The 15,590-nt window shown below is 33.3% G+C and overlaps 1 protein-coding gene across 1 annotated transcript in view; it reads right to left on the bottom strand.

The window, feature by feature from the left end:
- The window catches only part of LOC146533076 (uncharacterized), a 31,791-nt gene that overhangs the window by 10,628 nt on the left and 5,573 nt on the right, over positions 1 to 15,590 (bottom strand). The window contains exon 3 of the mRNA XM_085196474.1: positions 9,478 to 9,588. Coding sequence (XP_085052600.1) covers positions 9,478 to 9,588 — 111 coding nt within the window. The remainder of the gene's footprint in view (positions 1 to 9,477; positions 9,589 to 15,590) is intronic.

Raw genomic sequence — 15,590 nt, 5'->3', positions numbered from 1 at the left:
TTTATGTATATATATTTTTTATTATATTTTTACAGCACTGCCTATTTTCTATTATAAAACAATTGTTTTTAGGGTAATGTATATAACTAATGTGAGCAACATAAAATAGATGAAACAGTTTATTAAATAGGATTTACTTGTTTTGTTTTTATGTCACTGTAATATATACATAATGTGATATAGGGTAAATCCAGGATAAATTGAGAATTATCATACTGAGGCATATATTGACAGACTGGAATTATAATATTCCTAATAATTTCGTCATAAAAATGATAAAAAAAAAACTCGTATCATATCATTCATGTCTGATACCTACAAAAAAAAACAAGAAACGAAACTAAATGTCAAAATGACACTTTTTACACGTTTCATGTTGCATTGTGACTCATCAACTGTGTCTAATACATTTATTAATATTCCTACCTGTTGTATTTTCTATAGATAAATAATTATTAATTAATCACGCAAATTATAGTATGATGGTTACGTGGCTAATTATGGAACTATTCAGGCGCGCAGGTAATTATGGGAAAATATATTGCTAATACAAAAGGTATTATTATATAATGTTTTTTTTTTCTTTACCTTCTCAACAGAGCAAGGTAAGTGATGTGAGTGTAGTGTTAAGAGTCTCCGTTCTCAATGTTTACTGTGATTTAAGATATTGGATATATTAATTGTAATATGTCAGAGACATGCTGTTCATAGGGTCTGACTGTAAACTTGACGGTTGTGGGCTTCTCGCTGGGAGAAATGAATTATTTTTATTTTATCGGTGCGGTAACAAGGAAAATCCCAGGCCAAGGAAAAGCCATTCAATTTCGAAAAATTCGGCGGAAACGGGGAACATGGTCTTAATCAATCAATCAATCAAAAATACTTTATTGCACAAAGATACATAAAGATACATGAGAATTATAGTATTTTATCATAGCGCAAGGGCGGCCTTATCACTGTAAGTGATCTCTTACAGGCAACCTTTTATTTACAAAAACTAATAATATTAGATCATAGTTGGCGGACGCTGCACAAAGATATTTTTGTTATACAGGTTGGAATTGTCAGCGCCACTTTAAATGAAACCACAGTTTTAACTACTCTATAAAAGCCTAATATAATTCGGAAAAAAAATAATTCTCAAAAATTTTTTTTAAGAAAAAGTTTTTTTTTCAAACAAAATAAATAATAAAATTATCGTTTTAAAATAAAACGCCATTTGTAAAGTATAACATAGGCACGCACACACTTACCTGTCAAAGCGGCAACGTCGCATACGTATGTGTGCGTCACACGAAATACAGGTATGGATAAAAATCGTGAAATGAAAAAAAAATCCTACGTCCAAACCGTTGAGGTACCTTGATTATTTTTTTTAATTCTGAGTTTGAAATATATTACCCTATATGCAGTTTCAGTAAAAGAAGCGCTGCCTCTTCCACCCTGTATATCATACATTTATATATAAATATATTCAATAAATACAGAACCTTAATTCGGTTCGCTTAAGGTTCGCTCTGCCTACCCTACTCTGTGCGGGTACAGCGTAAAGCTGATTTATTTATTTTATTTATCTACTGCGTATAATGTTTAACCAGCATATGAGTCACATTTATACAATATGAGTCGTTTAGGTAAGATCCCGCACTTAGCACCTACATATGCATGGATGACCGTGCCGACATGGGTACATGTATCATAGGAATGAGCATGAAAACGAGCCTGTTTTCTTTAAAGATTCACTGAATTTTGGATTCCCATTAGCCGTATATTCACTCGAGGATTCCATAGCAAAAGTAATATATGTACAGCAATAGATAATATGTATATAATCAAAACATTTAGAACATAATTAACTAAGTATGAAGTACGCAATGATTATAATTTTAAATCATAAAAGGTTCAAAGTAATGTATAATAAAAGGACCACTTTTCCTGCTTGTCACTTGTTAGGAAAGTGTTTTTCCTGTACATTAGAAATATTGTAAAAAGAAGATAGATATATATTATATTTTTCCTATAAAAATTTAGATGCCGCCGAAGAAATTTTTATTTAGAAGCCGCTCTCAATTCTGAGATCGATCGTGAGATGCTGTTGTCATTTATAAATTATAGGTATATCAATGAATGAAAACGACATCTCAAGATCGATGGCACGCTTGAGAGCGTTTTATAAATACGTACCTTAAAGTAACAATAAATACCTACGGTTCTAAATAAGAAAAATGTTATACGTGTGGAATCCTTAATCTGTACGCACAGGTGTTTGTTCAGTGGGTTTACAATGCCATTCGCGTCCTGCATCCCATTGGGACACCCAACATGGACATGGTGAGACAATACTACTGCAGTGTTGCCACACTGGTTAGCTGAGGGTCGGTGGTAATATTTATTTGTTATGAAAAAAATCAGCTTCACGCTTTATCCCGCACACAGCCGGGTAGGCAGAGGGAACCTAGTGTTAAGACACTCCGTTCCTCACTTTCTGCCGAATTCTGGAGGCATTGCGTGTTGAGTGACAGATCTCAACGCCGCGTTTTGCCTCGACACCATAGCGAAGGAATGGAAATATAAACGTAAATAAATATTTCACTTCCTCGATCGAACCCACAACCGTCACGTTACAGTTACACCCTTGTACCGCTGTCTCTTTAAAGTATGTTAGACGAAAAATTATATTTAAAAAAAAAGGGTGTAGACAAAACGAAGGGTTAAGTTCCACCACACTCCACGCCATGTCCCAAATATGTGCAGAATAAAGAGAAAAGAGTGACATCAGGTTAACTCTACTTACTTTTGAAATAAGGGGAAAAAAGTGAAAAGCTGGATTTTAAATAGTTATTTCACTATTAGCACGTAATGTAATAGAAACACCGGCATTACCGTTTCTTAGAAACTATCTGGATCATAAACGAGCTGCGCGAAAGTAAATTATGCTTTGCTCAGGCGCTATGTAAATAATATATTGACAAAAAACAACCGAGACCCGTCCATCTTTAATAACTGGAGAAGTTTCTATTTATTTCTTAATTTCATGGTGTGTATAATAAATTACGAATTTAATCAACTGTGGTATTAATTTTACAGGGAATCAAATAATGTTTAAATTGTTAGTAATCTATATTTTTTTCAGCTTCACGCTGTATCCCGCAGACAACAGGGTAGGCAGAGTGAACCCAGTGTTAAGACACTCCGTTACCTACTTTCTGCCTAATTCTGGAAGCATCGCGTGTTGAGTGGCAGAACTCAACGACGCGTTTGCCTCGACACCAGAGCGATGAAATGGAAATATAAATTTAAATTAATATTAAATTCCCTCGAGTGGGAATCGAACCCACAACCAGTCGGTTTTACAGTCACACTCTGTGCCTCTGCGCCACGACTGGCTTCGTTAGTAATATAATAAGTTGTTTTTTTTATTTCATTTATTTAAAAATGCTAATTATTGCAAAAATGTTCTTTTTAAAAACATATTGTACATATTGCTAGAAATCAGTGAAATATAGTATATTAAAAATGTTACTAAGTTACAAAACACCTGTTAACACATCAGTAGTGGATGGCAGTTACAACTTAATATTATCTACTGAATCTTATAAATTAAATATTTCATATTTTAATTTCCTCGTTCTGGTAAAAGTGGGCGAGGGAAGTGTTTTAATGTGAACGGAATTTGTCCCAGGAACACTAGGTCCCCAGGTTCCCTCTACCTACACTGCAATGGACCGGACCTATACAGCATGAAACAAATATAACATGTTATATAAGTTTTACTTACATAAGTGTGTTTTGTACAAGAATAAGTAAATACATATAGAAATAGTTGTAAATCATCGATAATCTTGCAAAGGCAAAAAGTATAATACGATCTACATAATGTAGTGTTGGGGAAGGAAGGTCCTCGAATGGCGACCACGTCTCGGCAAAAGGAGTACAGGCCGCCTTCCAACCAGGTGGACCGACGACCTCAAGAAGACAGCGGGAACCCGCTGGATTCAAAGAGCGCAGGACCGGACGGAGTGGCGTGCATTGGGGGAGGCCTATGTCCAGCAGTGGACTTTAAACGGCTGATGGATAGATGGAATGTAGTGTTAGCATTATTACAAATTCCAATAGGTACGCAAATATGAAATTTCCTCGTACATTGTGTGCGAAAGTATCGATGCACCGAGTGTGAGCCTGAGAATGTATAAAACGATGGATGCTTTGAAAACAATGAAAGCATTACACAAGTGGGTGCTTAACACAATGTCATTGTTTGAGTATTACACCTTAGAACAGAAAATATTTTTGATATATTGAGCTTAATGTGATAAAAATATTTAGATTTATTTTTTATAAATATTTTTTTTGTACTTAATATAAAAAAAACAGCATTTAAATTAATATAGTAAAAAAATCTATTTTAATAAATTATAAACCAATATAAAATAAAATATAACACTTTGGACATTTGGTAATGGTATTTTTGTGTTAAATGGCATTTTTGCTATATCCATTAAAATATGTTAAATTAAAAAAAAAATGGGATTTTCATTAAATGGGATTTATGTGATGTCACTTGTTTTGAATCTTTACTCTAAGGTAACACCATCACCTACTTCAGCTAAACCTGGTTGTGGTATGCGCTTATGACAATGGATGGTAACGGTGACAAGGAATTGGCAAGTGACTGAATAGTTTATCAAAATGCACTCAACTCAACGACGACATTTCGTTCCGCACTTTGCGTCTAATTTTTAGTACATACATACGTGTTGAGTGGTAAGAGCGAAGTAATTAATTGATTCTTCACGATACGAGGAAAAAATATATACAGCCTTAATAAACTGTAACAGATGTAAGACTGCCGACACAAATGTGATGCAGAGGCTAGGTTAGATAGGTTGTGAGTTCACTTCCCACTCGAGGAAATGGAATATTTGGAATGAATTGGAATACGAGGCAAAGCACGGCGGTGAATTCCGCAAATGAAACACGCAATGCCTCTAGAATTCCACGGAAAGTGAGAAAGGAAGTGTCTTATCACTAACTGCTAACTGTGTCTTATCACTAACAATTAAAAAGCAAAGTTTTTTTGGCTTAAATTATAACGTCTTTCTGACGTAAATAAGCGCCAACTAGCATCTTATAAATATTTTTAGCAACTATTAATGTAAAAAAATAGTTTGTTTGCGTAGCGCTTCGTCAAACGCCAGAAGCTCTACTTTCAAATCGACATCAAAATAGTTTCGTAGGTTAATAAATTTCCACAATTTATTATATCATATTGAATAAATTTCCTAGCCTTTTGATCCTCTGCAATTAAATTATACAATTTATTGTATTCTGAACTTTAGGTTCTTCCCCTACAAGAGTTTGTCCATCACGTCGTCACAACCGCAATTCATTCAAACAAATAAGATTGGAGTCGAAGCCCGAAACATTAAAATAAAAAAAACAAAGTTCATATTGTATTATGTTCAAAATGATACATTTTGAAAGGAAATACTTAGGTATCACAGAGATAATCTGAACGCGAACCAAGAAGTATAACTAGCGCGTGCGAGTCTTCCACAAATGAACACGACTTACGATCGTGACCGCCTTTTCTTGAAAAACTTTCCCACTCACAGCAGCTTAGATACTTTGTAATATTGTCCACTGGGCTTGGAGATTTAACAAAAAGACTAATATTTCCTTTGTGTATAATGAAATATAGATTTCTAAACTCAAATTTACATAAATTCGCGGCGTTCAGTTCCGCCACTCAATGTCTCTAAAATTTGGCTGAAAATGGGGAACGGACAAAGTGTCTTACCTCTAAGTTCTCTTTGCCTACCGAGCCTGCCTACGAAGCCAAAAAGCTAAAAAAGTGTAAAAGACATAAACAATGACAAGAATTTGTTTTTTTTAGATAAATAACGTTACAACTTACTTAACACGTTGTTCTGTTATTTGTACCACATAATTAGTTAACACGTTAGACTATCAGCAGTGTTTGTTGAACTGAGATAGTTAGGCCTGTAATGGGCATACCCTAAAATGGCCTAGCCTTTTGTTAAGGGTAAGTCAACTATTCGAATTTACAGCAACACATACAAACAAGTAATATTTAGCATTTTTATTTTAACTAGTGTTAAGACATTTTCGAGATATTGCGTTTGGTGGAATTCAACACCGTGCGTTTTCCTACTAAAGCGAGGAAATAACAACGTATTTAATTCTTCCAAGTGGGAATTGAACTCACAACCGTCGTGTTTATAGTCAAATGCTGTACCTACCGTAAGACAGCGAAATAGAATAATAATAGATAAATAAAAGCATAGTAACATTTTTAGTTAGAATGCAGTTAACATACTCGTACACACTTTTTGCCGTTTATCTTGTTCATCGGAAGAGAGATTCTGAATGGACTGAATGGCAAACGAGTTTTACGTCACTACCGGATATCTATGTATAGATTTCTATATAATTTTGCACGTGCAAATACAATATAGATGAAAAAATTCTAAAGATAACCGCATTATTTTTTTAAACTGTGCTAAACTTGCAATTAAAATTCTTAAAAAATATCTTGTTTAAAGATCAGTGAACTATAATGTTTTATTCTTTTGCCAAATTCCGTACTAATGACCCCATAAATTAATTCTCACACTATTGTTTGTATTAAAAAAAAACACTTAGATGTAAAATAGTAAAGTACGACTAAAAAACACAAAGTAATAAAGTTTACTTTAATTTATTAATGCAAATATATTTACATATATATGTGTGTGTTAAATATAACTTAATGATGGGAAATGCAAAATGATTCTTTATTTCATTTTTTTTAGCTTCGTGCACATAGATTGATAGTCATAGGGTAACTGGGAACCTTCTAATAGTAACCTAAGGCACTCCGTTCCCACTAGGACATTTCTGTTCCCCGATGTTCTGTGTACCTATAGTATTATACTGGTAAATCGTTTATTACGGTGCATAATGCATATGTAACAGGCGGACATATGTTCTTAGAGTAATGTGGGTGATGATTAAAAAGATGTTCTTCACTCATATGAAAGAAAATATGACAAATTTAATAACCGCTCAATTACAAAAAGTTCAAAAATGACCACTGGTGAATATAATCAAATAAATAAAACGAACTTGCACTTAAATGTGTCACAAATAATAATAATTAGATGGCTTCGTGACATGTAGGTACATGAAAGTGTCAAATACGTGTGTACGTGCTAATGAATATGACCCGCGGACTTCGAAGTCACGCAATTCTGAATATAGTCTGGTTCATTACGAGATATTAAATATTATTTAAATATATTTTTTTCTTTTTTTAGCTTCACTCTGTATCTCACACATAACAGGATAGGTAGTGTTCTCTTCTACATTTTCTGCCTAATATAATTGTGATGAGTGTCTACTGTGTTCTCTCCGAGCGGATATTGGGGCATAATTGGGGCATCAATATGTAGAATAGAACGAAAAAATTTTTTTTGTAGTATAGAAGCGGGCGAAGCGAGAACTGCTGTGCTGCCCCAAAAAGCATGTTTTATTTTTGCAAATTACGAAAGCATATAGAACGCGACATATTTCTCCGTCTCTATATTATGCTATAAAAGATTACATATAATAGAATTTTTAAGAGTAAATCTTCCAACTACAAATCCTACATACATTTTCCTATATGCAAAAAATTAATAAAATGAATGAATGACATATAGTTTCAAGCACCTGTTGCCACTCGCCAAATAAGACATTTCAATTTGCCGTCCGATGCGCTCAATGCCGGTGGAAATCAATACAAGTGAACAAAGGAGCCACTGCAGTTGTTTACAAACTTCCTTCCTGGCCGTCAATATTTGTTTCAATGGTACTTTGTGGCTTTAAAGTGTTTCGGCCATGATTTTCCTTCGGCTATTATCTAATAGTTTTTTTTCGCACGTAGCAGTGTAGGCCGAGGAAACGTTAAAACACTCCGCTCCCCACTTTCCGTCGAATGCTGGAGGCGAGAGAGTCTCAGAGCGAAGAAATGTAGATGAATGGGAATCGAACCCACAACCATTGGCGTTTACAGCGCCACGCCATCCCGATTCTATGTACTGAATCGTAGACTACTCGTAAGTTACTTAGGCGCCTTTACTTTATAAATTATGCTTGACTCTGTTATACTAATAAATGCCGGTCTATCGATGACACATTCTATAATGTAATTTCCTCAACCTATATCACGTAGAAGCGTAAGGTTGGCTCGTATTGATCATACAATTTTCATGTCATTCTAGTTGTATAAAAAGCGATATTGAAAATATCTCGCGTCTTTAATGAAATGAATTTTCAGTCATTTCTCTGAATTTTCTTCACTCTGTATCTGACATATAGCAGAGTACGCAGAGGAAACCTATCGTTAAAACACTCTGTACCCCAATTTCCGCCGAATTTCGGAGCATTATGTGTTGAGTGGCGGAACTCAAAGCCGGACTTTGCTTTATTACCAGAGCGAAGAAAGGAAAATATTAATAAATAATAAATCATTCCCCCGAGTGAGAATGGACCCCACATCCGTCACGTCCGTCCGTTTACGGTCACACGCTTGTGCCACTGCGCCGCGATGGTCTTTATTTTCTTTAATAATATTATTCCTATATTTATTATATACTTTAACAACAAAAAACGACTGGCACCATGATAAACTTTTAAACTAAACTTAGTAGTTGAATGGGAGCATAGCGTTTTAAATAACTGTAAATAATGGTAGGAATTTGAGTTACGCTTCGTCTTACGTCGAAGATTGTTCCGTAGCTATGATTTATGATCGAGTGTTGTTTTTGATTTCACAATAAATGTAAATCATAATGTATGGATTGCATTTATGTTTAGAATTATTTAGAAGCTTCATCCAGTAATGGGTGCATATGGCAAAAGCTCCATGCAATTAGAATAATTCTAAACTAAATAAATGGAATCCATACATTATGTTTTTTTTTAAATATTTTTTTAAAATCATAACGCATAGATTGCATTTATGTTATGTTTTAAAATTATTCAGAAGTTTCATCCACTAATGGGTGCATATGGCAAATGGCGTTGGAAGTTATGGACAATCGATCGAAGTAATTAAAATGTTTCAACGAAAGCACTTTTATAGGTTTATATAATCTGTATATGAAAACATGGCGTTTTATTTACCTTTATTTTCAAAAATGGAAAGTTATCTGTAGGTATAGTTTTTTTTTTTTTTATTCAAAGTAAAGATGCAAAATTACACACACACACATTCTGTCAAATCGAAATCCTGGTACTATTTCTACTATGTGTAATATGAATTATTAAGTATTCATTTTAATGATAATTATACTAATTTTCCTAATCTTTTGAGAAAACCGCCGTAAGTAACACTATATAAATTTACACCTTTTTACTTTATATTCGATTAAATTGCACATCGAATCGTGCTATTATAAATAAAGTTAAGAGAAAATGTTGATCACGACTTACACGACGGTCGGAACTTGGATACGTCTGTGCCGCACTTCTCCCTGTAGTACAGCAGCCGCTTGCAAACACGCCATGGTCCGAAGTAGCCTTGGTCGAAGTTGGGATTCTCTACTGTGGACAAATAGAAACCATACATTAGATAGAAAATATATATTAATATATTTTTAAACCTAGCCTAGCAGGTTATATTTTTTTGGTTCACGCTGTTTCCGCACAAAGCAAAGTATGCAGAGAAAACCCGGGAACCTAACGTAAAGTCACTCTGAGCTCTCCTTTAAGATATTTCCTTTCCCGACTTTCCGCTGAATTCTTGAGGTATTACGTTGAGTGGCGGAGCTCAACGCTGCCTTTTGGAAGTAAGTATATTATATTAACCAATGAAACACAATCTAACTAGAATAGATTTATATTTATACTTATTTTAAATTGAATCCAACTTAGGGTTAAGTTAGATTTGAATCAACATTTTATTATACGGCTGTGCAAAACTCAAATAAGCCACAATTGTCTTATTGTCCACACATAAAATATAATTCATAATAACAAAATTAACATAATCTATAAGGAAATATGTACAAACCTACGCCTACATTATGCCATTACCAAAATAACCTAAAAATATCTTATTTACCCAATTAATAACATGGCGTCATATAATAAAGTGACATGAGGCTAAATATAGCTATAGCTATAATAGGCTTTTACGTTAAACGAAATTCGAGACGGTCACGAAAGTCTGAGGGAAGAAACTAATAAAACTTTTAAGGCTCTATAAATCGTTCGATGCAAAATGCCACACCTCCAAAAAAAACGATGCCACAGTTGTCAAAGTTGATGCTTGGCACGACCCAATTTTGGTCTAATAGTGGGTTACTGAAGTAAAATTTTAATTAAATATTGATTGGTATAGAGAGAACTGTTTTAATCAACTTTTCTGTTTATACACATTTTTTTTATTGAGACCGTCGTGGCCCAGGATTACAAGTACCGCGACGCGAAGACTGTAACGCGACGGTTCTGGGTTCGATCCCAACTCGAAGCAATGAATTATTATTATTTAACATTTCTTCACTCTGATACCAAGGCAAAAGCCTGGTGTTGAATTCCGCCACTCAACACGCAATACCTTGGAATTCCGCCAAATTCTGGAGGCATCATTCGCGTTTACAGTCACACTTTGTGCCTCTGCATCACGACTTGCCTCAAAAAAAGCCAAAATTTGAGGAAATAGAATAATTATAAAAAACTCTTTCAAGTTATATCTAAAAACCTACCAGAAGTAAATCTTCAACATTAGATCAACTTGCAGTATTTTCCTATTCCATATAAAACAATTGAGACAACAGAATACAGATAGCTCTGGGCAATATAAATTAGCGTTCACGATTCCACTCTATCAGAAGGTCGAACCAAGAGAAACATTGTCCATCACGATTTCTCAATAATATGTTAATTTCATTTGTAGAACACCGTGAATTGGATGTTAGCTAATTTAGTAATGAGGGTAAGCTCTATTAAAGTGATGTACGTAATTGATACATACATTTAAGCTATCTCTCGTATTATTAATATAGAGAAGATAGTGTCATATCACTCACTTTTCTATTTATACTTTTTTGGTGATGGCATCCAACGTTGTAGTATATCATATATGAAATCAACACTTCCCAAACAGGTTTTAATAACAACAACATCTCGTGATATTTATAAACTTAAAAGTTTCAGTCCTCTGACTTTATTTTCAAAGCATAAAAGTCCTTGAACAAATATTAAAGAAAACTATAAATTTCAATCATTCATCTCTTTTACTACAGCTAAGGAGTATAACGGGAAGTATATTTAAAAGTGAATCTTATGAGGTCATACTAAAACGTATGATCACAGAGTGGAAAAATATCTATTAATTATCTAAAGTTTGATCTAGCACAATACTCTCGTTGGAATGCTTTAAATTTTGATGTACTTAACTACTATCAGGACAAATAATTACGTAAAGGTGTTTAGTTTAAAAATATATTAGGTTTCGTCAACGTGTTAATGTGGTATGTGTTCATAGGTGATAAGCAGACATGAGCTTTGGTGATAATTTTATATATTTTTTTAAATATATGCCTTAAATATTTAAAGTTTTTTACAATAATAAAGTATTAAATTGTAAACAAAAATTATATAAGAAATAACAAATATATCGAAAAACTACCTTTTGGATATGTACTTTTTTTATAAATGTGAATTTTTCATTAAAATGAGCGAAAACCAAAGATCATGCATGCTATTTAATTGTAGTGGTTAAGGAAATTTATACATTTAATTTCCAATTCAACCTACGGCACGTACGTATAGTACCTATATTTGTACTATAGACGCGACAGGTGGTGGGTTCCATTCCTACTCAGAGAATTGAAATAGTTAATATTATAATTTTTTTGCTATGGTAACGAAGCAAAGGGCGGCCTTGAGTTCAAGCACTCAATATACACTGCATCCGGAAAAACGGCGAAAAGTTGGGAACGGAAGTGTCTTAATGGGAACGGAGTGGTCATAATGATATAGGTCTCCCTTCCTATTACTTTCCCTGCTCTATGTGATACTGCAAGAAGCTAAACAGAATATGTATGTATATAAATTTGAAGATATGAATTTAAAGTATTAAAAAAATATCAATACTTAGGTAATAAAATATGTCATAGGTACGTCACTTATGTACATTGTACCTACCTACAAGTATAGTTTTTGTCGAACAATCGACAGTTATTAACTTATTGCAATAAATTGCTCGAGAGGAAAAATATAAAGTAAACAAGTTTCTCAACATTATTATTTATTAAATGTTAAAATTCACCTTCAAAAAGTTACCTTTGTCTTTAGGTTAATGTTTATTACAATAATATTATTAATTAAAATTTCTTAAGTGTCAATTATCTCACATATAACCTTGCGCTTTAAATACTAGAGTTAACAATATTAGTAGCGTTAAGTAATAGAACCCAATGCTGCATTTAGGCTACTTTTTTAGGAACAACTAAACTATTCTTATTTTATTTAGAAATAATTAACGTGATAAAATATAGCTTATATCTTTCCTAAAATTTGGACTATCTTGGACTTCTACTTTGGACTTCTACACAATAATAGTTTCAATTGGTACTTCAAATAAACTCATCACCTTTATAATATTTAATACAAAAGTATAGAAAAAAGTAACAACTATATTTTAAAAAAAAGGCAGTATTAATATAAAAACGTGAAATTTTGCATAGCTAACCAGCTGCACGTACCACGAGGACCGTCGAGACCCCGATACACATTTGCACCTCATTGACGGTGACTCACGTGGCATGTGTCAATTGTCCGACCTTGCCTGCAAGTGACCTATATGCACTCTAAATCCACTCTTACGTGCGTTATTCATAATTTTTGAAAGCAATTTAGTGAAACAAATCTAAATAACTTTATTTCTTGGTGAAAACTTTTAATATAATTTTATTTACGGTACTAGCCCTTTCGTATATTTCTTAGAATGCTTTAGTTTTATGCATAATGATATTGATATGGAAATCTAAGTGAATTTTTATTTCTTTTGTTTTTCACTCACCTTTAATAAGCATTGCGTGACCTTCAGCTACCAGAAAAATATGTAACATACTCAAAATATATATAATCTAGAATGTCCTTAGGGGAATTTTAAGCCCCTCGTGTTTTGTCAAACAGTTGGTAATTGTATCGAGAGTTTTCTAACATTATATACCTACATATTACATATCTACATCTAAATTATTAGAAATATAATAATAGGACGAGATAAGAGTCGGTGAGCAATTAGGTTTAGTAGTATCTCAGGAAAATATTAACATGATTCATATAAAACTTTAGGTAAAATATCATTTAAATTATAAACAAATTTGTTTATATAAACCAAATGAGTCTTTATAACAAAAGTAAGAATAACGTATTGAAAAACTTGAAACATATTATGTGTATTTTAATAATGCCCATTTATAAGCATAGCGATAAGATGTAACAACGTTGATGGAAATGCTCAAGTTATTTTTAAATATTAACTGTTGTTTTTTTTAGCTTCACTTTATATCCTGTTTGCAGCAGGGTAGGCAGAGGAAGCATAGTGTTAAATCACTCATGTCAACTTTCCGCCGAACTCTGGAAGCATTGTGCAACACGCCTGCACCACGATTGGCCTCAAACTAGCTATTATCCATGGTACAAAATACTATTAAAAACATATTATTGATATTATAAACGTATATATTCAACATTGTCTTTTCCAAATTATGAATTTTAATACATGCATAATACCTAAATGATTATCTGATCAGATATGTTGGACAAAGTTTGAATTTTGAATAAGCTGGAAATTTTTGTGTGAGACTTTGCCAATAACTCAATTTTAGTATCATCTTAAAATCAAAGACAATCCTTGGCCCCTGAGTGAATACAATGATATCATAATAAGTTTTACTACCTTATATGACGCCATCGGTAAGCAGTTGATACAAGCTGGTCTGACCTGATGATTGTGGGTTCGTATCCCCCCTACAACGCGTAGAATAAGCGCGAATAAATGAAGACGAAGTATTTTTTTGCCTGCCGTATTTTACAAAAGATAGAAGTAAAAAAAAAGATAGAAGAAGTGTAAAGATAACAATATTACGTAATACAGTCGTATGTACACAGTTGGTCCACTTGCTAAAGTCATCAACCTATAATTTAAAAAAATATTGTAAAGCAAAGAATCTGATTGCCCAAAACGCGAAGCAAACAGCAAACTGACGTTACATAAATATTTAAAACTGCTGCCGTGACTCCAGCAGCAATTTGCTATCCTTGCAGCGGTTGATCATTAAAGAACTACTGAACAATAAGTCGTAAAATATACGATAAGTTGTACGATATCGTCGCGTCCTCGTTAGACGATAGCCTAGATTGAATATGCAATGCAACACTTAAAGCACCTGTGTATTGAAGAATTTATATTTCAATTTTGTTACTGTATTTTAATACTATAATATTGAAGAACTTGTTTGATTTAACGGCCTAATCTAAGGAATTACTGGTCATGGGGTCTGATGCCTACCCCAGAAATTTTACTAATATATACTTTTACACGAACTTACCTATGTATTTATTCAAAGCTCAGACCAAACCCCCCCCAAAAAAACTATACATATTAACATAGTATAGGTAGAAATTTAAAATTTTCTTTTAGAGCTGGATAGTCTATTTATCTGTCATTGGTCGATATCATGTCGATTTTACCTTTTATCTCACTGCGGTCTGAGTGATATATGTCACACAAAAGTTATTTTCATTTGGTCACAAGGACGAAGCTGCAGGTGAAGGTAGTAGTCAGTAATATGCAAAGGTTCGAGTACGTAGTTTTGAAAGATTTGGTCATAAAACTATTTACAGTGTAAGTGTTATAGTCTGTCGAAGTATCTATTTTCGTTGTAATATATTTGTGTATTTGGGTCAATAAATTTAAAACACATGTCAAAGTTAAAGTTAAACTATGTATTAACAACTAATGTGTTGTCAGCGTTGAGTTCTGCCACTCAACACGTAATGCGTTTAGAATTCGGCGGAAAGTGAGGATTGGTGGGGATCTCAAGATTAGGTTTCCACATTCACTCTGCCTGCTGCCCTGCTATATGCGGGATACAGCGCGAAACTAAAAAAATGTAATATAAATTCAAGTAAAAAATTGGTTAAATTTTCTACATCTGGACGAAGTCTGAGATCGCTAAACCTATAGCGAGCCGTATTGATTGATATTTTTAATTAGAAAATAATCTAGGAAACCTCGAGAAATAAATTTGTCCTAGATTATAAGCGTGGAATCATAATGTTTACGGTCGAATTAATCTAAGCATAGCTTTCCTGTGGTCCAAAGAAATAAGAAAACTAGTGTTTTTTACTTCATATTACTAAAAAAAAAACAAAAAATATAAAAAACTTACAGATTATAAATGTAAAAATATATATGTATAGTAGTAAGAGATCTTCAAGAGTTGTGTGGGCTTTATTAACACCACGAATCTAAATATAGTAGGTATAGAATGTAACTTGTAAAGATGTCACGGACACTATATTCTTGA

This window comes from Heliconius melpomene, chromosome 13 (genome assembly GCF_056956725.1).
Source record: "Heliconius melpomene rosina isolate 202511_hmr_F chromosome 13, ASM5695672v1, whole genome shotgun sequence".
Lineage (NCBI taxonomy): Eukaryota > Metazoa > Arthropoda > Insecta > Lepidoptera > Nymphalidae > Heliconius > Heliconius melpomene.
The sequence above is the reverse complement of the archived record's forward strand: the minus strand, read 5'-3'. Positions and strand labels throughout refer to the sequence as shown.